The sequence below is a fragment of the Crinia signifera genome, chromosome 8, assembly GCF_055691185.1.
Source record: "Crinia signifera chromosome 8, ASM5569118v1, whole genome shotgun sequence".
In the NCBI taxonomy this organism is placed as follows: Eukaryota; Metazoa; Chordata; class Amphibia; order Anura; family Myobatrachidae; genus Crinia; species Crinia signifera.
The window spans coordinates 114,955,208-114,978,867 of NC_139224.1; the positions used below are offsets into that span (position 1 = coordinate 114,955,208).

The 23,660-nt window shown below is 42.3% G+C and overlaps 1 protein-coding gene across 1 annotated transcript in view; it reads left to right on the forward strand.

Moving 5' to 3' along the window:
* Positions 1 to 23,660, forward strand: part of SLC44A3 (solute carrier family 44 member 3) — a 114,246-nt gene that overhangs the window by 49,153 nt on the left and 41,433 nt on the right. Inside the window, exons 7-12 of the mRNA XM_083157051.1 lie at positions 3,158 to 3,327; positions 5,386 to 5,475; positions 8,413 to 8,537; positions 10,594 to 10,780; positions 14,080 to 14,245; positions 16,171 to 16,324. Of these exons, the coding sequence (XP_083013177.1) occupies positions 3,158 to 3,327; positions 5,386 to 5,475; positions 8,413 to 8,537; positions 10,594 to 10,780; positions 14,080 to 14,245; positions 16,171 to 16,324 (892 nt within the window). The remainder of the gene's footprint in view (positions 1 to 3,157; positions 3,328 to 5,385; positions 5,476 to 8,412; positions 8,538 to 10,593; positions 10,781 to 14,079; positions 14,246 to 16,170; positions 16,325 to 23,660) is intronic.

The window sequence follows — 23,660 nt, forward strand, 5'->3', positions numbered from 1 at the left end:
CAGAAGCACATGTTTCATCTCATACTATGGATACAGCCATTTTGTCAGCTAAACCATAAAATCCAAATATCAATAGATAGTAATTATAGATACTTTTTAACAGTATGAAAGAAACCATATTATATAATGTAAGGTTATCTTATATCCACTTCTTCCCCATATTTTTTTTTTTTCATACAAAATACTTGTTTAATCAAAAATACAAAATTTAGTATAAGTGCTTACACAAAACATCAAAAAATAAAATCACAGAAAGTAAAATAAAATGTGACGTTCACTATGAGAATAAGCTATAGTAGAATAGAAGTGGGAAACCTTTATGTTCTAAATATTTGATAATTCTAATACTATGTCTTTTTGGAAGTAGAAATTAATTTAATCATTCACTCTTTCCACTAACCAAATTGTCTTAAATTTGGGAAATAAAATATTTCCAGGGATTCACTCACATTGTTTGTTTTAGGTTGGCTGCTTCTTCTCTGTACCAGTTGTTAAAGCAGGTCTGAGCGAAATATAGAGCGATATGATATCATCTACTCTAGTATTGAGGAGATTTAAATGGCAATAGTGGTATTTCTCTATATTGCAAAAGTGGCAGAAAGTAGATAAAATTGTGCCGTGCACTTGAAACTAAGGGGGTATTTCTGTACCGCTCACTCCGAACACCCCCCCCCCCCCCCCCCCCCCCCCCCCCGCTGCATACCCTTGATAACTTTCAGTGCTCAGTGAATTTTTCAAAATGGGTGAGAATTGCCAAACGAACATTTTTATTCATCATAATGACCTGTAATGATTACCTTATATAGGAAATATAAACCTTTTTTTGCACACTTTTTTATTTGAATATATATAACAAATGTGAGCAACGCTGACCTTTTTAGACAGAGATGCTGGCATTTTTAGCAAATATTTTTTGCATCTCTCACAGAGATGTTGGCACTCAATGGATAATATGTGGGAGGGTTGGAGAGCACAGTACAAGTAATCCTGAGAGAGCATCCGCATGACCGCAGGCAGCCGCCGGCACCTTGCCCCCACCCTCTATCCTCAGAAAAGGAAGTGCCCAGCAACTTCAATAACTACTCTTCCCCACAGCTGTTGCAGCCTCTGGCACCACCATCCACTGCTACCTCGCCGGGTCACAGCAGCAGGCACAGATCAGAAGCCTCACACTTACCCATTCATGCAGCCCCAAGCAAGCACACAATGTGGCTGCCTACAGGAAGTGTAGAGGAAGGATAGCAGCTGTGGACTTTGCCGGGACAGATGTTTAGAGTAAGGTCCGTCCCAGAAACGAACTTATATTGTTCATGGCTAAAAATGTTGTTAAAATCTGCAGCAATAACCAATGGCTGCAGCACAGGTGCTGCTTCTAGCAGTGTCTGAGTAACTCCATCCGGGTGGCCCCCTGAGGCCCCCCCCCCCCCTCTTAATCCAGTTCTCTGTAGTGCCCTACAGAATAAAAGGTACAGATCTTTAGGAATTCTACAGCACTCTGAGATCTTCTATATAACAGACTTTCATAAAGACGCGCGGTGTTATCAACAGGGAGTCTCTCCATCTTATTGTCAATGTTTCATTTCATAATTGGACATTTCGTCCGGACTCCCTGTTTATGACGCTGCGCGTGTTTATGAAGATCTGATTGGTAGAAGTGCTGAGAGGGCTGCAGAATTCCTAAAGACATAATGATCAACTACAATCACTATTAGAAGTAGACAACCTATATTCCTAGTGTTTATGTAATTATATAATATAATGGCTGTTTTCCATGTTAGAGATGAGGAATACTACATACTGTACTCTCTAGTTCCTTGTATCATATTATTAGTTGCCTTTACATGATTCATATTATTATTGTAATGCATTATAGAGCATGGATATTCTAGTGCAGTCATGCTGCTTACTCTCTCATCATATTTACCATGTACAGAGATAAACAGGAAATATAACCGTCAGTAACCACGCTGGTCTGTGACAGCATCAGTAATACCTCCTCTTAGCCTACTTACACACCCAACCCTTCAGCCACATTATACAGGTCAAGTGATGGAAGCATCTTTCTGTTTTGGTTACAGACATATTGAATCATTTGCCTTCCAGGCTGGGTGGCAGGACAGCATGCGGCTTAATTATAACTTCTTAGGGTGTTTGGAAGATGACTTCACAGACAAGATGATAGTGATGATCCTACTACAGTACTGTGCCAATTGCCACCTGTGGTATTGCATTTTGGGGGCAATTCAGACCCGCTCAGTGCGGGACGAATTCGCTCCCCCGTCTGATGTTAGGATTTTGTGCATACATGAATATGCGCATGCGCCAACCCCTGGGGCAAACGCTTTCTACGAGTTTCACACTTGCCGGGGCGTTTGTACCAGGTTGGGGGGGGGGGGGGCAGGGGGTGGACTCGGTGGACCACCCAGCGTTTCATGGGCATTCACAAAAAAGATGGGTGTGCCAATAGAAATGCTAGGCATACCCCTGCGAACACAAGCATGTCTTTGCCTGCTTGGGATGGGCGGCTGACATCAGTGCCCGCCCCAAATTCACTCTTTTATTAGCGAAGGGGGGGGGGAAATAATTTGATGGTGAGCGACCATTGAATGATCTCTCTCCCGTTTGGTTGTATGCACAATTGTACTGTACTCTGACTTTCTATAATGTTATCAGTAGCAAATGCAGGTGGAACTTCTCAGTATGGTATTGTGGTCAAGGTTTGTATCGAGATGGAGGCACTGCTGTCTCCTCTCTGAAAATAAATTCAGATGATCAGGGGGAGTTCTGGATTAGTAGTTTGAATTTAAACGCACGCTTGTTGTCTATACCAAATGTGTTAAAAGCGACACTCTTCACAACATTAAGAATCCTATGAAGGTATCATTAATGTTGATTAGTGAGAAAGTTAATCTCTGCTTATGTTATAACCTGTTCAGTCACAAGCTACAGCCTCTATTAATGATTACTCAGAGTGGAGGCAGCAGCTGGGGCACAATATTCATTGATGCAGCCTATCTATAATACATTAAAGCTGGATATAGGCTTAAGGAACAAAATGGCTGTACCCATGCTAAGTGAAGGTCAGCCACAGTTTAGCCTTTTATATACTTTTTTCTTCTTTAGAAGTCTCCAATACTTTTCCCTTTTGTTATAACAGTAAATCATTCCCACTCTTCAACCGCTGCGTTCCTCAGAACCCTGACTGTTACAACCGCTTTGCATCGGTATTGATAGATGTGGTTAATGAAATGGACTTCTTTCATCGGATCCTCAGTGGGATTATGGCTGGCAGAGCCAATGTCATAGGACTGAGCATACTTGCAGTAGGTATGAAAGCATCAGATTTTTTCTTGGTTTTGCTGAACATCTTTTCATGTTTTTGCAGGAAAAGAAAACAGCCTAAAGCTTCAAACACTGATGGGGTAAATGTATGAAGCTTGGAGAAGTGGTATCTATCCTCCTAAAGAACATTGGGGTAGATGTATTAACTGTCCATCAGGGGAATATGCGTTATTCCCGTACGTAAAGACAGTGGATATCGCTTCCCCTGATATATCACACCCGTGATGCGGGTACTATATTGGCGCATTATGTGGCAGGAGACTTATCAGAGAGGCTATATTTTAAATAGTGCGCCGGGCTCTTACCTAATGTATTATTAATCATTAAAGGGCATCTGTTGTTAAAACTTCCTCCTGTGCATAACGCCATATTTATCTGGCGCAGTGGGTTCTCATGGGCTTTTTTTTTTTTTTTTTCACCAACCTTTATTGCTTTACTTGCTGAGCGGCTGGCTTCTCTGAGGTGAATGTATATATAAATGAATATATAAACATAATTTTATTTTTTGAGACACTACCAAATTGTTATTTAAAAAAATAAATAAATAAAGCCCCCCCCCTTCACTAAATAATCTCTGCGCAGAGAAGGAGGCAAAGACAAATACCTTATACTAATTTTGTTGCCACTCATATAGGATGTCCCCATTACCCAGAACAGAGGATGCTGACAGGAAGGTGCCATTTTCCTGTCAGGCACGGCGGCATTTCCTGGTCTCACTCATCTTCGTCCTGCTAATTGTACTGCGCATGCGCCTGGGAATAATCATCGTCCTACAGTGCGGCAGGTTAAACTGTACATGCGCAGATCAAAGAGATGGAGACAACATAACGTGCGATATAGGAGGGCGCTTAACCCCGGAGGGGAAAGTTAACATACTCCCATATCGTACAGGTTACAGTTAATACATTAGGGCGATTGGAGGACCCGCTTTACTTTGATAATGCGGTGAAGCGGATCCTTTGAAATAAAGACCATTAATGCGCCGTTCATACATCAACCCCATGATGTGCAAGAATAATATAGCGTACTCTCGCACCCCTTCCCTGAGCGAATGGCTGCATTTGCATGCAAATGGATGTGTACACTCACACATTCATTCGCATGTGAGTGTACGAGAGAAAACTAATTTGATGGTCAGCGACCATCGAATGATTGTTCCACTCGTTCGAAGACAGGGCGGGCGGGTGACGTCAGCCGCCTGCCCTGAGCAGGCATCAGCTTGCCTGCGACCCTAGGGGAATGCCCAGGGTTTTCATGGGGATGCCCATAAAATGCTGGGAGTTCTCCTGCTCCGAGCTGATGTCCATCCCTGCCCACCCCCCCTCCCTCCCCTGCTGCCCGTCCCCCTCCCTCCCCTAGACGAGTGTGATACTCACCGAAGGCGTTCGTACAGCTGCCCTGCACATGTGAAAGTTGCATATACGCATGTGCAGAGCCGCACCATCAGTCCCCGGACCAAATTCGCATTTCTGCAAGTCAACCTGAATCACCCCGTTGTTTCATTGTGTGTTCTTATTTGCGATCGCTTGAATTCAAACAACTGTTTTTATGTTGTACCTGGAAAATATCAGATTATTTACAATTTCTTTACACTATGACTGTATCACTGAAGTACATATAACGCAAGTAGTGTAGCACAAAAACTGGAGATCCTCAACACATATTTGTTCTTCTTGACGTCTAATTCGTAAAGTCTGACTTTTCAGACATCAGCCCAGAAGACTCTGCTTCCGCCAACTCCGATATGCAGAATATTGGGATATTTTTTTTCTTTTACTTTAAAGACACTTGTAATGTTTTCTATTCAAATTCTAAAATTATTTATAAGATGTTAATATACAGTAGCTGATAATGTACAATTTATAATGATCAGTCTGCTGTGGCTGATCTGGTGTAAATACTGTATAACCGCTCCTAATATTGAGCCTGCTGTGAGGCTCCATAGGCCAGTTACAGAGACTTAAAAGCTACTTAGCATTTTACTTTATACTATTGGGTATATACTGCGCTGTACTGATATCAGCATTTCTTTCCTCCCATCAGCTCTGTCAGTAGTGATGGTCATATTATTTCGCTACATCAGCACCCTCCTGATTCATATCTTTATAACCCTACTTACATTTGGGTTACTATGTAAGTATTTGCTTCAAATATTGTTTTTATATTCTAACTATTGCATCCGTTATTGGTTATTTTCATTATAGTAATATTTTATTGTATAGTAATAAGTCAGGCCATGATGCACATGAAAGAATGAAATAATACTTACTATAACGGTATTTGCAGATTCTTTTAGGCCTGTTTTATGTCAAATTTGAATTTGTATACTGTTATGTCTTGAAGACATTATGTAAAAACTCATTGCAGTTTTTTTTCTGTTTAAATGTTGGTTTACAATGGAGAAAGGCCATTTTACTGGTGGTTTGAACAACAATAAGGTCACTGGTGGAGTCATTGGGTTTTTTGGTTCCATACAAAAAGTATTGTCTTTTATGGCCTCATTCCTAGGTGGGGGCACTCTGTGTCGCTATCTGACATAGTGGAGTGATTTATTTTTAAACTACCGTATGCACCTTGCATGCGTCCCCATTGTGTCCGTGGAGTCGCAGTCGTGGATGCAGATGCTGTACAGAGTAGTGTATTGGGAATGTATTTTATTGGCATGTTGTGGTAGTGGGGTGTGGTATGATTCTCCGACAGTCGGGATCCCGACAGTCATTATCCCGACGTCGGGATCCCGACTGCCTGGTCTCAGACAGCGTGGCCAGCTCAACAAAGCCCCTTGCGGGCTCGCTGCGCTCGCCACGCTGCGCGCACGGTGGCGAGCTACGCTATGCTTGCCACCTATTCTATTCTCCCTCTATGAGGTCGTGGACCCCCACGAGGGAGAATAGCCGACGGCCGTCGGGAACACGGCCGTCAGTGTTTTAACAGTAGGGATCCCGACGTCGAGTTAATGACTGTTGGGATCCCGACTGTCGGGACCCCGTCCGGCACCCGTGGTAGTGTTGGTGAAAGTGGTTATGTACAAAGGAGGTTTACATTTGGGTGGGGTGTATTCAAACTGAAATCTAGATTGTAGTGTAAAACTAAAGCAGCCAGTAATAACTCCCCCAAATGTAAAGGTGGCCATACATCAGAAAGATTTTGTACCAAATCATACAATCTCAATTGATTGTAAGATGGATTGTATGCAGATTGTGTGCACATCTTGTGTACACAATCAATCATAAGATGGATTGTATGACTGATTGTATGATGGATTGTATGCAGATTGTGTGCACATCTTGTGTACACAATCATGCAGCAGATGGATTGTATGACTGATTGTATGATGGATTGTGGGTAGATTGTGTGTCCAAAAACCACCAAGGACCGCCGGGGATTTCAAGGGAAATTGTACACAATCATGAGCGCAATCGATCTTAAGATCGATCTTTCTGATGTATGGCCAGCTTAACTCTCTCTGCACATGTTACATGGTTTTGTATATTAAAGAAAGAGTTTGCTTTTGCAAACCAACCTGAATCACTCCCAAAGACACTCAACCACTTACACAGGAGACGATAGTTGTAGAGCTGGCCCTAGGTATAGGCAAATTCCTAAGAATGTCTAGCTAAGCCTAAGGAGCATCTGGGCAGGCTGGATATCTAAGCTACACTACAGATTTCAGAAGTCCTGTCTTACAGTTTTCACCACTGCTATGCTGTTGTTGTCATATTAAATGACAGGCAGCAACAGAAAGCCTGTACAGCCAAACTCCAATCATACAACTGCTGCAGTTCCACCAGTCCAGCAGTGTTATACCCAGCAGGGAGCGTAGGAGAGAAGCAGAAGGAAGATAGAAAAGGTGAATCATTTTCACTATAGAAATCGGGGTGTTCAACCTGCATTGTTTTCTTTAATTAATATATAGATATGTACATGAGTCCTCAAAGGCCCATACACACTGGGCGATTTTGAGCTGAATGCAGCTCAGTTTGTCGTTTGAGCTGCTTTCAGCTCGAAAGCCGCCCAGAGTGTATGGGACAGTGATAAGTGGTGAGCGCCGATGCACACTCCCGCATCATCACCATTGGCCGCCGCTGGTATTACCAGAAGATGAGCAACATGGTGGACGGCTTTCCATAGCGTCCTGCTATGGAAATTCCTCCACCCCAGAAAAATCGCTTAAGACGGGCGAAAATCACTCAGTGTGTATGGCCCTTAAATGAACTCTGCAGGCATTGTATCAATTGGCAAATACTGCAAATTCCAGTATAACTGAATCAGTACTGCAACAGACCCCTTGCCTGAGTACTCGGACTCTACATCTCACCACTCTTATGCTATGTACACATAGTACGAATTTGGCTATTTGTTCCCTACAATTTTGACTATAAAATAAAAATTGGAAGGGAAGTTAGGCAAAATCACAGTGTTAAGGGGACTAGTGTTACCGATGAGCGGTCGGTTTCGCAAGTAGAAATAGACTGTGAAGCACTGTCTATTCCTACTGTATCGTAAGAAGGGCCATGCTGCACAATGCAGCATGGCCCCCCGCTCCCCCTAACCCCCCTGTCATCACCGCCGGGTCCCCGCAGCCAACAATATTGCCCCATGCGTGCACACCTTAACTCAGGGCTGGGCAATTGCGGCCCTCCAGATGTTGAGGAACTACACATCCCAGCATGCCTTGCATCAGTTTCAGCCACATAGCAAAACTAATGCAAAGCATCCTGGGATGTGTAGTTCCTAAACATCTGGAGGTCCGCAATTGCCCAGCCCTGCCTTAACTGAAGCTCCATTTATTTATGTTACTTCAAATATTGGTTGTACTTAATCAGGTGTGATCAGACATTTAGCTGGCAGGGAATACTGGGAATTTCAGTCCCATAACTGCTGAAGTGTTACCTCTACTGTAGGACATGCTGGGGTTTGTAGTCACACACAAGCGTGCACATCGCTGGGGTGGCTGCTAAAGCCACACTTTGCGTATCCTTGCTGTACGGGATACAGTTTGCATTGTTTACATTAATTGAATATTTTTCCAAAATTCTAATAATCAGTTTCCTGTGACCGATCATGCAGTTGTCTCCGGAGTGCTGTGGTGGCTGTATTACGATCATATTAATGACATTAGTTATGAGCTGGAAACTGAAAAGGAGAATGCAAAGTTTTTACTAGGATTCTCAATCATCTCAACATTGGGATCTGTAAGTATCTTCTTGTATTGGGGTAATAATGATTTCCTCGTTCCTGTACCTAGTATCTTCCGAGTGGTATGCACTTAACACTTTTATACTGTGCATCTGTTATTTTAGTTCCAGTTCGCATTGTACAAGCAGTTCTGTTGTCCCCTCACATGTCCCTGCAGTATCTGTACTGTGCCAGTCGAACACAAGGTGGAACCATTTCCTGTATTTTCTTACAGTAAAGTAGAATTATCTGGTAAAGTGAGGGCGTATATGGCATTGCAGAGCCATCAGGTTCTGGCCAGCTATGGTCTCTTCCTTTGCGATGAAGTTTCCATCTGTTCCAATACTTCTAGTCCTTGATAGAAAGATGTTTCAAGCCACTGAAACCCCTTTGATACATAAGACTTTGTTTATTTTTAAAGTAACATTTATTATTGTTGTTTATAATAAAAAAAATGAAAACATACAGCATAAAAAAACATAAAAGGGAACTAAATTTAAACGGAGCTAAACAGGCTGTGTAAATATTTACAACAAGGTAAACAATGGTAATACAAAGCGATCAGCAACACAAGAACCACAAATAAAGCAATAAACAAACACTAATGTTAGCTTGGAGGCTGTGTCAGAGCAAGGTGTTAGGAAAAGTCAAACCAACGCCTAGTCTGGTGAATCCTAGTTATGGGACAGCTATAAAAAAGAAAACAAAAACATACTGTGATACTGTTATATAGCGTTAGAGCATAAATGTAAGAATGGGATAATGATCCGTACTACGTACGTAACAGGTAACCGCATACTATGCACCAGTACCCCCTGACAGATGCTAGAGGTCCAATAGGACCTTTAGCGTGTCTCCTCCAAGGCAGCAGACAATTTTGGAGGGGCGCAAGGTCTCTGTCCATGCAGGCAGAGACTCTGATCCCCTGTGTCGCCGGTACTTAAGCTTATGGTGCAGGGTACTGACAGCATATTTCTCACAGCTACGCCATACCGCCCCATACCACCCCATACCACCCCAAACCACCATACTTGTTCCACTGAGTGAGATATGTAAATCTTTCACAAGCGTTTTGCTTTTAGTAGTTAAAAAATATGAAATGTGATTCTTACCAGCATGGAACGTACATGTCTCATATTTATTCTGTCTGTTTTCTATATTGCCGTTTTTACTTTGATATCTATTTATGGAAACATTTTTTACTATATAACCATGGCTAAATGTATAGGAGATCAGATTAATGTATGTATTATATACTGTAATAAATTCCTTGTTCAGTTTTCATGACTATTACTGGATTTATAAAGTTCGCTACTGTAGTTCTTGATGGTTTAGTATTGTTTACATCGGCATTCATTTTATCTTTGTGAGGCTTGTTTTCTCATTTAAACACAAATAGATCCTAAAATATAATTGGGCCCACTCACTTCTAGCACCATGCCTCCTCCTCTGGGACCTTGACCTCTCACGTCCTCCCATATCCTATTTAAAATAAAAACAAGAGAAACCCCAGGTTTTGTGGTGTTTTTTTTGTTTGTATGGGGGAATAATCCCAGAAATAATAATACGGAATAAAAACCTGAATTTTATGCTGTCTTTTATTTCATGCTTATAGCGATTATATTATGTTTTATATTAGAAATTATGTATTTTATTTTAAATCCATCATGGTGTTGACCATTTTTAAATTTCAAGGTTAGATAAAGCAAAACTGTATTAATAAGTACTGGTTAAGATCTTGTCTTTAGGTGCATACACAGGTTTGAGTGATTTTTCCCGGCAGGACACTATGGAAAGCCATTCACCCCTTCATGCATCTGTTAGTAATACCAGCAGATGAGTGTCTGGGCCACCTATGATTCAGAAGCACGCATCAGTGCTCACTGCTCATTGCTGCCTTGTACGCACTCAGTGTGTGTGGTCCTTTATAATAAAACGTAAGAAAAAGTTCTGGTAATTTCCCAAATGTTTGCTGTTTATCTCTTAAAAACAATAGTATTCATGTTGATAATGTAATTCTACTTAACGCATTCAACATACAATCAGATGGTAATTGCTGTTTTGTTTTATCAGATTGTGCTTTTGATTTTAATATTTATGCTGAGGAAAAGGATACAAATGACAATTCAACTCTTTCAAGTAGCAAGCACCTTCATTAGCCGCATGCCCTTCTTGCTACTGCAGCCTCTCTGGACCTTCCTCATTCTCCTCTTCTATTGGATACTTTGGGTGGCTGTACTCCTCAGTATGGGGACCTCAGGTGAGTTATCAAACATCTTCCATGACATAGTGCTGTAGATGTTGGTCAAGGCCAGCCAGAGCCTAATTTCTTTTTGATCAGCAGCTATTGGTTTTGGTGTCTCTTTGTGGAATATGAAAAAGACATATGCTTCCCATGAAAAAAGCACACCCGTAGGCCCCCACATAAAAAATACATAGGATTTGCAGGGGAAAAAATACAAACATTAATCCTAACTGACCAACAGGCCTCATTCCTCATTTGGAGAACCTCTCAAGTTCCATCTGGTCGGATGGGAAGCGTCCATGCACAGCCATATTCAGATCTCTCCAGAGATGTTCAATCAGGTTAACGTCTGGGCTCTGGCTGGGCCACTCAAGGGAATTCACAGAGTTGTCCTGAAGCCACTCCTTTGATATCTTGGTTGTGTTCTTAGGGTAGGGTTGTTATCCTTCTTAAAGATGAACCATCACCCCAGTCTGAGGTCTAGAGCGCTCTTGAGCTGGTTTTCATCCAGGATGTCTCTGTACATTGCTGCATTCATCTTTCCCTCTATCCTTATTAGACTCCCAGTTCCTGCCCCTGAAAAACATCCCCACAGCATTATGCTGTTCAATTTTTGTGTTTCTCATGGTCTGAGAGTCCTTAAGGGGCACTTTGGCAAACTCCAGGCGGGCTGCCAGGTGCTTTTACTAAGGAGTCTCTTCCGTCTGGCCACTCTACTATACAGGCCTGATTGGTGGATTACTGCAGAGATGGTTGTCATTTTGGAAGGTTCTCCTATTTCCACAGACGAATGCTATAGCTCTGACAGTGACCATCGGGTTTTTGTTCACCTCCCTGACTAGGGCCTTTCTCCCCCAATCACTCACACTCGGCCAGCTCTAGGAAGAGTCCTGGTGTTCCGAACTTCTTCCATTTACGGATGATGGAGACCACTGTGCTCATTGAGACCTTCAAAGCTGCAGATATTTTTTTGTTCTCTTCCCCAGATTTGTGCAGCGAGACAATCCTGTCTCGGAGGTCTACAAACAATTCCTTTGACTTCAGGCTTTGTTTTTGCTCTGACGTGCACAGTCAAGTGTGGGACCTTATATAGACAGGTGTGTGCCTTTCCAAATCATGTACAATCAACTGATTTTGGTGGACTCCAATTAAGATGTAGAAATATCTCAAGGGTGATCAGTGGAGACAGGATACACCTGAGCTTAATTTTGAGCTTCATGGCAAAGGGTGCCGGAGGACTCACCAGCAGCCGGGATTCCGACAGTCATTATCCCGACTGCTAAAAGCCTGACACATGGGCAGCGGCTATTCTCCCTCGTGGTGGTCCATAGAGGGAGAATAAAATAGGTTGCAAGTTACTGTGCCCACAGCGTGGCAAGCACAGAGAGCCTGCAAGGGGCTTCGTTTTGCTCCTCCTGCTGTCTGAGTCCCTGCAGTTGGTATTCCGACGTTGTGCTAATGACTGTCAGAATCCCGAATGTTGGAGTGTTATACCACACCCTGTGGCAAAGGCTATGAATACTTTATGTACATATGACTTCCTACCTGTCAGACACAGATTCATTAGACAGTCCCTTGGGATGTGTTTCCTCCATTTGGGACTGCCATTTTGGACTGCGATTAGCAGAGAGCTGGCTTCCTATTGGAAGACACTCCCTGCTTTAACATCATCCCAAGACGGCTTCTGCAGCCAATGCCTCAATAGAAGGTTTGCTCATGCCCCATCAACCCGCCACTTTTACGCCAGTCCCAGCACCTGTTCACTTCATTATGCAGGTGCTGGGACCCAGCCAGCGGCAGCAGGGGATTTCCTCTGGCAGACCAGACAGCATGGCAGCCCCCACTCAACATAAGTAGGAGCTGACGCTGCTAGTTACAGCTCTGGCTTGACCAATCCAAAAACATATAACAAGCTGAATTGTCCAGTTTGTTTGGTTTGATATTTTTAATTAACAAATTGGCTGCATTGGTCAGTATATGCCCTTCCGCAACTGGTCAAAGAACAGGAATAATGGAAATGTTTCTCCCCCATGGGAGATTTCGTGGCCCATTCATGCTGAGATGTATCACCGTGTGTGCCTATGATACCTGCAGGATGTTAGGTTATCAGATAAAATATCTGTTGATCTGACTGGCATTTTATCTGACCGTATATGCCCAGCATTAGTAACATAAATAATCTTTTCAAATGAGTGGATTCACCAAGTGTTATGGCATGCCAGTGCTAATTACATGTTTGCCTGTAACATTGCAGCAATGTCATTTCCTACCACTAGATGTCCACACAGCCACATTATGTATTTAGGGAAAATTTTGCACTCTAGCCTCAATAAAAAAGATTGAACCAGATTTTTTCCCTGTCATCTGTTCCATTAAGGTGCTTGAATCTTTATGTATTGTAGTTATTTATTAATATTTTTTTGTGCGATTGTGACTTAAAATCCCATGAAACAATGTTGTATATTAATTTTTCTTCACATAAATCACTGTTGAATATAAAATAAATGGTAATGTTTTATTACATCATTTTTTATTTGAACTCTTAGAATTTAGATGTTACATAATATTTGATGCAATGAGCACAGTGGGTTTCGAACACTTGTACTGTCAGCATCATTGTACATAGCACAGATCCCCTTCCGACACACACTCATACTTTCACTCACTCATTCTAATGGAAACTAGAGTGGATTCACAAAATGTATTCCACCTTAATACTGTTTCTTGTTGTTTCCATTATTCCAGATTATCCCATAGAGCAAGTTTTAAAAAGTAAAGTACAGGTTGAGTATCCCTTATCCGCAATGCTCGGAACCACGAGCATTTTGGTTAAAGGATTATTGCGGATTTCGGAATAATTTCCTTTTCATACTAATCTGGTCCCCTGACGGTGCCCTGACGTCCACGGTGTCCCCTTGCATCCACTGTGGTCTTCAGATTCCTCTTCAGCACCATCCCCGGTCCCAAGGATGCGTCACCGGTGCACCCGCGGAAACCGGGGATGCCGCTGAAGAGGAATCCGAAGGCGACCGATCCCTGATCTCTACAGGGCATTTGGATATCTGCCATATTGCAGGCCTGGCCAAACTGTGGCTCTGCAGTTGTTTTAAAACTACAAGTTCCTGCATGCATTGCCACTGTTTTCCTAATAGTAAATGCTAAAACTGTGGCAGGGCATTCTGGGATGTGTAGTTTTACAACAGATGGAGAGCCACTGGTTGGCCAGGCCTGTCATATTGAAAATGTGTTGCTGTTTTCTCATTAGTATAGATGAGTCATTAAATGTATATTTTCCTCTATCACTTTCCTTCTAGGCAGTGCCCAGGTCTCATCGGGTGGAGAAGTGGAATATAAGCCCCTGGCTGGCATTCGCTACATGTGGTGGTACCATTTATTTGGCCTTATATGGACTAGTGAGTTCTTTCTTGCATGTCAGCACATCGTGATTTCAGGAGCAACTGTTACATGGTATTTTCAGCGGTAAGTTTGTGAAGACTTTGGAAACTACCATTAGATGAGACAAATCCATCCTTTATATTGGCTTATCTTTTTATATAACAAGTACATGTTTGTACAGATGTGTCCTCATACAGGTATCCTCCATGCAATACAAGTTGCATTATACATAGTGGGGGTTATTCTGGTTCACTCGCAAAGGCAAATTCACTTTCTAATGGACAAAACCATGTGCAGTGCAGGTGGGGCAGATGTAACCTGTGCAGAGAGAGTTGGGTGGGGTTTGTACTTCAAACTGACATCTATATTGCAGTGTAAAAATAATGCACAGAGTATTTACCCTGCACAGAAACAATATAACACCCAAATTTAACACACTCTGCACATGTTACATCAGCCCCACCTGCAGTGCAAATGGTTTTGTCCATTAGAGAGTGAATTTGCCTTTGCAAGTGAACTAGAATAACCCCCAGTGTATAGCATTGGGCATCTTTTTGCAACTTCTTCCATTAAATAGCATCTTATTTGCAAAACAACACAAGCAGATTCTGCTGATCAAAACTATATGCATCATGTCTATATTCAGTGTGTGACTGCAGCCGTATCTGCGTAAGTAATGGAACGTTAGTGTTCTATATTTTGCCGGAATACCATTGGTAAATACAAGCGACATCCAGGCAGCTAACCAGGAACCCCCGCCCCCCCCCCCCATTCCCTTTCCCAAATGTACACACACCTAACTGTGCCTTCCTGAAGCCTAACTGCCCCTCGCAGCACTTAAAACCTCCCGCACCTTGACTCTAACTCTTCAATGCAGTAAGTAGATAAGTTGGCAATATAGGGGGAGGGGGGTTGGGGCACCAGCATTTTTCTTGCCTTTTGGGAAACTGGGATGAAGTTATGCCACTATCTCACCATCTCATTTATACTACAAGTCTGCTGTCTTGGATTTGTCCTTGACTTTTTTCGCAGACAACACATTCGGTCCCTTTCCCAGTTTTGTCACTTTCACCTTCGTAATATCTCCAAGATCAGACCCTTTTTCGCTCTAGAAACAACCAAAACCCTTATTAAAGCCTTCCAACTGTCATCCTAACTTCCACACTCTCTCTCTTCTTTGTCACCTCTGTCTGCCCCTCTCCTCTAGATGGTAAGCTCTTACAAGCAGGACCTTCTTACCTCTTGTGCTCCATACCAGCACACGTTGGCAACCAAACCTTGTAAACAATTGCCAGCGCTACCCCTGTAGGCACACTCTGACTACATATTAAGCAATGTTTCTAAAGCTTATATACCATATTCTGCAAGGTTTTGTTACGTAAGTTTTATGTATTTCTTTCCCTCTTTGTTTTTGCACTGTTTATGATTTTGGACTTGATGAGGTTCTGCAGAACCATTTATGGCACCATTTAAATAAAAGATAATAATTATAATGCTGCATGCAGTACCTAACATTGGTTTCTACATGGTGACCCAGAAATTGGGTGGTTTTCTTCAAGTATAGGCTATATTATATTATGTAAGTGGATATAATGGCAGTATTCAATGCTTTTTGCTCTCTGTGTCAGCGAGCAGTGCTGACTACTCGCTGTCACAGCTCCCCATCAGTATTCAACTGATCCCCTGCACACGCAGTTTCCCCCGTCGCTAGGTTTTTGCAGTGACAGAGAAACTGCGTGTGCAGCTGCCTAAACAGAGAGCTTTGTGGCTAAATGCACGAGCTCCCTGCATTAGCCGTGAGCTTCGCTGTTTGGGGGGAATCCTTGATGTCCTCTGACAGCGAGGATTCCCCCGGAACGTTGAATACGGTGAGTGGCTGGGTTGAAAGGCGAGGGTCGCTTGTTTTCGGCGATCCTCGTTGTTTAACCCCCTTGCCGGCCACATTGATTACGGCCCAAACTCTTGTTAGGTGTACATGTAATTACTTTTTGGCTTTCCTTGTGTTATAGAGATAAGAAGACAGTGAAGCACCCCATCCTGTCCTCCATGTCCCTTCTGTTTTGGTACCATCTTGGAACCGCAGTGGTAGGATCTTTTTTACTGCCACTCGTGAAAATTCCAAACCTCATTTTAATGTATCTCTCTCAGTTAATAAATAAAAGGGTAAGTTATTATTGATTATATTCATATTTTATCTATTAGGACATTTTACATTTGTGATTTGGATTAATAGAGATCTCAACAGTAATGTATACTTGACCGTTTAAAGCTTGGTGGGTCTTGTGTAGGCAACTCTTGTGATTGGCCCTGAGATCCCAGATTAGTACACTATGTAGACAAAGTTATTGGACACCCCCACGCAAATGAAATGGTGTGCTCCTGCAGCAGACACGTGTTCATGAAGGTATAAAAAGGGGAGAGGGGCACCCATTAGATAATTGGTTCATAAAATGGCTTGCCTAATAGAGTTTGAGAAGCTTTGCGGATGTTAAAAAGGGACCTAAATCCACTGGGTCTTTTGTCATTAATGTGTGGAAGGGCTAACCTTGGAGCTGCGAAAGAACAGGGCCAAATGGCCACTGAAGTGTTGGTTTCGACAAGAACTCTTCTTAGTGAGGCCTATACACCTGGTTATTATGGGCAAGTAGCTGCTCATAAACCTCTAATCACACAGAAGAATGCAGTCCAGCGCTTATGATGGTGTACAGGGCACAAAAGCTGACAGTGGAACAATGACGGCGAGTGTTATGAGTCATGATTTACACTTTTCAGATCAGATGGACATGTTTGGCAATTGCCAGGAGAACATCTGATGCAAAAGTCTACAGTACCTCCAGTACAGCATGGAGATAATGGCATTATGCTGTCGGTCTGTTTCAGATGATTGTCATGGGTTCAATACTTGTAATGTATGATCCCATTAACTCTGAGTATAAAGATGTGCTCTCTACATTGTGGAAGTTCTATGGAAAACTAAAATGGTTTTTATCAAGGATGACAATGCCACCTATCGTGTTTCCATGGTGACACTAAACTGGTATGCAGAAAATGTGGTAATGGACTGGCCATCTCCGTGTTCATATGTTTGGAATTAATTGGAGGGACGGATGTGTTCTAGGTGTCTTGGAGCCCCATTCTGAACCTCTGGAATGAATTGGAGCAACGGATGTGTTCTATGTGTCTTGACCTGCTTCAGTGTCACAGTTGGTCACTATTTATGACAGAATGGCAAAACATACCGCCTACTGTTGTCTAGGAACTTGTGAACAGTTTGCCAAGAAGGGTGTCTGTAGTAATCACTGCACTTGGTGGACATACAAAGTACTGATGTCAGTAAAATCTCATGGATCTATTTGCTGTCAATTGTGTATGAGAACGGGCAATGTTTTGGCTAGCAGTTGTAGAGGGGGCTTTTAAAGTATCTTCATGGTAAATGTGTCTAACAATTTATAAATATATATATATATATAATCTAACAGGTAGATGCGGCGGGACTCAAAGGGGCTTCAAGCAATAAGAGTCAGACCACTGTGGGGTTCAAGTACAACGTTTTGGTCGGTTAGACCTTTATCAAGAACTTAATGCATACATATACATACATATACACACACTGCTCAAAAAAATAAAGGGAACACTTAAACAACACAATGTAACTCCTAGTAATTTTCACTTCTGTGAAATCAAACTGTCCACTTAGGAAGCAACACTGATTGACAATCAATTTTGCATGCAAATGGAATAGACAACAGGTGGAAATTTATAGGTAATTCGCAAGACACCCCCAATAAAGGAGTTGTTCTGCAGGTGGTGACCACAGACCACTTCTCAGCTCCTATGCTTTCTGGCTGATGTTTTGGTCACTTTCGACAGCTGGCAGTGCTTTCATTCTAGTGGTAGCATGAGACGGAGTCCTGCAACCGACACAAGTGGCTCAGGTAGTGCAGCTCATCCAGGATGGCACATCAATGTGAGATGTGGCAAGAAGATTTGCTGTGTCTGTCAGCGTAGTGTCCAGAGCGTGGAGGCGGTACCAGGAGACAGGCCAGTACATCAGGAGACGTGGAGGAGGCCAACAACCCAGCAGCAGGACCGCTACCTCTGTCTTTGTGCACAAAGGAACAGGAGGATCTCTGCCAGAGCCCTGCAAAATGACCTCCAGCAGGCCACAAATGTGCATGTGTCTACTCAAACGGTCAGAAACAGACTCCATGAGGGTGGTATGAGGCCTAACACCGTGCAGATGTTTGGCATTTGCCAGAGAACACCAATATTGGCAAATTCGCCACTGGCGCCCTGTGCTCTTCACAGATGAAAGCAGGTTCACACTGAGCAAGTGACAGATGTGACAGTCTGGAGACGCCAAGGAGAATGTTCTGCTGCTTGCAACATACTCCAGCATGACAAGTTTGGCAGTGGGTCAGTAATGGTGTGGGGTGGCATTTCTTTGGGGGGCCGCACAGCCCTCCATGTGCCCGCCAGAGGTAGCCTGACTGCCATTAGGTACCGAGATTAGATCCTCAGAACCCTTGTGAGACCATATGCTGGTGCGGTTGGCCCTGGGTTCCTCCTAATGCAAGACCATGCTAGACCTCATGTGGCTGGAGTGTGTCAGCAGTTCCTGCAAGACGAAGGCATTGATGCTATGGACTGGCCTGCCCGTTCCTCAGCCCTGAATCCAATTGAGCACATCTGGGACATCATGTTTCGCTCCATCCACCAACACAACGTTGCACCACATACTGTCCAGGAGTTGGCAGATACTTTAGTCCAGGTCTAGGAGGAGATCACTCAGTAGACCATCCGCCACCTCATCAGGAGCATGCCCAAGCATTGTAGGGAGGTCATACAGGCACATGGAGGCCACACACACTACTGAATGTCCTTTTGACTTGTTTTAAGGACATTAAATCAAAGCTGGATCAGCCTGTAGTGTGTTTTTCCACTTTATTTTTATGGGGGGCTCCAAATCCAGACCTCCATAGGTTAATACATTTGATTTCTATTGATAAGTTTTGTGTGATTTTGTTGTCATTCAACTATGTAAAGAACAAAGTATTTAATAAGAATATTCATTCATTCTGATCTTGATATATGATGCTCGCCTCTACCTTTTAAATTACTAACCTGTGTTTACCAGCTATGTATCTGTCAATTAACTAGGCAGAGAGGATCTTGATTGAGTCTTTTTTTATCTGTGGTTGTGATGGTAACTGTACAGGTATCCAGGGTTCCTGCATGGTCTACACAACCTGTGTATGCTGAACTGGAAGGTGAGCAGGTGGAGACCAGAGGAAGTTCTATAATGATGTGAGAATGCTGTTTTTTGCAGCAGCAAATACTGTGTATAGAAGATGCATGGTAAAGTTATTGCATTCTAGTTATGCATTATTTTACATATTACTACCTGGAATTTCCACTGTGAGGATAACTTTCTATATTCACATCATTATAGTGGACTGATTCATACCCTTTTCATACAGAAATGTCCCTAAATCCTGCATTTAAGTGGCGAGTTGTTTTGCAGGTCCCAGCCTGACCCCACTTCACACAGAAAAGCAAATTACCAGGTTACATATTTCTACCCAGTAATTTGCGGATTAACATGGGTATTTCTTCTGTGTGAAAGGGTCACGTTTTTCGGGTCTCCAGCCATGCTTTTGGAATTGTGACCCAGGTTAACCCTTTCAAACAAGAAAAGGAGCCGTAGGGAGAGGCTATGCAGGCCAATGATAAGGAGCCTGCATAGCCTCTACCACTCAAAGGTGACCAGTGACGTACATTCTGTGTCACTTACTGGGAGGATTTACTCAGTTGTGCTGCTGGACACCAGATAAGAAGCTTGTTAGACACAAGAGAAGACCATCTGATATAGGTTCCAGTATGGTTCAGTATTCTGATTATATTAAGCATTTCCTACTTGACACATATTTTATTACCATTTATTATATCGATACGACTTGTCCACAGTTTATCAACTCTACATACCCCAGTGTGATTGTGATTAATTATAGGAGTATCCTAAGAATAGAATGGTGATTTAGGTTTGTAATTTATGATATTCAGTTTCGGTCTTGTAAAATTACAGATGTTCACTGTGTTTTCAGTCACCATACAATGTACGGAGACATTGCTATTTATCAAAGTCTGAAAATGAAAAATGTTTTTTGCTGTACTTTGTGAAAGAATGCTGTCTTTAGAAGGTGTTTGTCAGGACCGAGTGGGTTTGTGTTACTGGACTGAAGTCCAGGGTTGGAGTTTGGGAGGAAGTTTGGCACTACAAGGTGCCATGAGGGGGGCAAGTTCAGTTGCCATTGCCGGCATTTATCCTCCTACTATTTGCAGCTAATAGGGGTCCCCTCTCTATGGAGCAGGCCTATAATACGTGTTGATGATGTACTGCCTCTCTATGGAGCAGGCCTATAATACGTGTTGATGCTGTACTGCATGGGTCTTCAACCTGTGGCCCTCCAGATGTTGTGAAACTACATGTCCCAGCATGCATTGCCACATTTTTTCCTATACGAGCATGCCAAAACTGTCAGGGCATGCTGGGACATGTAGTTCCACAACATCTGGAGGGCCACAGGTTGAAGACCTGTGCTGTACTGCCTCTCTATGGAGCAGGCCTATAATACGTGTTGATGCTGTACTGCATGGGTCTTCAACCTGTGGCCCTCCAGATGTTGTGAAACTACATGTCCCAGCATGCATTGCCACATTTTTTCCTATACGAGCATGCCAAAACTGTCAGGGCATGCTGGGACATGTAGTTCCACAACATCTGGAGGGCCACAGGTTGAAGACCTGTGCTGTACTGCCTCTCTATGGAGCAGGCCTATAATACGTGTTGATGCTGTACTGCCTCTCTATGGAGCAGGCCTATAATACATGTTGATGCTGTACTGCCTCTCTATGGAGCAGGCCTATAATACATGTTGATGATGTACTGCCTCTCTATGGAGCAGGCCTATCATTAATGTTGTTCATCTTCTCTTTGCACTCATCCGTGCTGGGGCTGAGTTTGTGCTGTAAGCTGCAGTAGAAAGTCTGCTGTACGTGTTCCTCCTGCTCTACAGATGTCATGTATTATGCTGTGCTCTGTGAAAGCTGGCCCATTTTAGTGCTGCTTTTACGAACATGTTACCAGATTTTTTGGAAGCCAAAGCATGAAACAGTGTTATTTTTAGCCCCTGTTAGTAAGATGGAGCTTCCTTTGAGGTTTAGAGTATTCTTGACTACAGTTATAAATTGTTATAGGCCACAAGAAATAGTTAATTTTCATTTTAGCTGCCATAGGACAGCAATGTGTGGGATGTCCCTCAAGAGCAACAACATATAATTCTTTTTTTTTCTTTTACCTCCAGAACTGCTGGATAAGCAGCCCTTTATTATTTAGCATTTAGTTTTACCAGTACCACATCTAGGAAATGTTACTGTCGGTTCATCTACTTCTTTCCCCCTCTTTATCTGAATTATCTGGCTTGGCTTTATTTTACTATTTGTGCCAGAAATACGATTCCAGTCCAAGTAATGAAACAATCGCTCTTTTGTTCATCCAATATTTTCTTGGCTCCGGTAGCTGTGGCCTCTGTAGTGACTAACCGTGTATAAAAATGCTGTTTCCTGTATGAACCCAATAAAAATACCTGGTCACATTTTCCATTGGGATTATATTTACATTCAGTTGCCAGCGTTTTATTTATCATCTGGCCCTTTTGCATTTTGGCTGTTGCTCTGTGCACACACCCATACTGTACGTGGATACCACTTCACAAGACCCCTGGAGAAAATTTATTTTTTATAAAATGTTTTATTTAGTTTAGAAATAGTGAAAAGGTGAGACCCTTGGCAAACCCCAACTGACCTCTTCCCAAGTGTGGTGTCATGGGAAAATCCATCTACTATATCGTACGGAAAATCTGATTCCTGGGATGAATATGTACTGTGCCAGGGATACTGGTCTGGCGCGGTGCACTTGTGGAATGGTCTATCTCAATTAGTTCAGGTCTCTTTTCTGTTATTAAAGGCACGTTTAACCCTTTAAGTGCCATCGTTGCTGTGAGGGATCCTCAATATATCCGATAAAAATGCCAGCGCTGCTCAAAGTGACTGGGTTTTTTTTGGGAGGGGGGGGGGGGGCGCAATATTTAACTATCCTTGAATTAATTGACTTGGTAGCATTTGTATTTATTTATACTAAAAGAACAGTCACCGTGATTTTAGTGGATATTTTGAGGATTACTGACATCAACGTTGGCACTCAAAGGGTTAAAGTACAGCTTTACAGACTATCAAAAAAAATTGGATTGGTTATTTTTATATTAATGCTATAAATGTAACATAAGGTACTTCAGGGGAACTCATAAACACAACAATGCAGTTTGTGTTATACATATGATAAGTATGTAGTCTGGTCTATCAGATTTTCTATTCAAAAGAATTACATTTTTTGTCAGTCTACAGAGGGGGGGGGGGGGGGGGAGAAGTCCGTTGTGCGCAGAGGGAGTCGGTTTTCATTGCAGCATTTAAATGCCTGCAATGGAAATAAGATTTGCACACCCAGCCAATTCGTACCCCGATTCACTCAAAAGTGCTTGTTACCTTATGGGACAGTGAACATCTTTGAGTGAGATCCTAATGCTGTGACAAAATTATTTATAAAATTGGACATTTAAAGAACTGTATTTGTCATAGTAACACCTGCTCGTAGCTATTTCAGCAATTTATAACTAATGTTAGTTTTGTTTTTAAGTAAATCCTGGTGGGTGCGTTCCAAGCTGTGCATTCCTTACTCTGACAGTTACACACAGACCAGCGTTCCATCTTTCTCAGTAGGTAAATAAGGGCACATATTTTAGAATCTAGTTAGAAGGATAATGTATTGCCTCATCATGGTGTCAATTAATCATGTTGGAAATGGTATACTTACTATTAGGTTATTTGAGTATATTATTGTATAACAATGTAGATGTGCTCTCTGTTAGGAGTTACCTAAAGCATTAATCGCTATGTACTGGTCATGTAAGAAACATGTAGATGTTTGTAGGGATTTGCTATGATGTGTTTTAATCAAAATAGCTCTTTCCTTCATCAGAACAACAAAACCAGTAATAGATTATGGGGTTGTGGATTATAAGGGTAACCGTGTCCAGGTGGACTGTAAAATAAGAATAATAAAAAAATGATCTGATCTATAAGATAAATCATGGACGTTTTTATATTGTAATGTTTAAGCTGAGCCCCCTTATTACGAGGCGGAAATAAAGCTAATTATCAGTTGATTATATTTTCATTTTCAGTGTTCTCACATGCGCACAGCACATAACTGGATCTCAGAATGTAATTATTTTGGGATGCCTCTTTCTGTCTTTTTAAAATATCCAACCAGAAAACAATGTTGTTTTTTTGCTTTTTAAATTGAAAATTGCAGGAAATTATGGAGCACGTAATTAGATTATCTATAATGATGAATTGGCTCTGTGCAGAAAATGTAATAAGT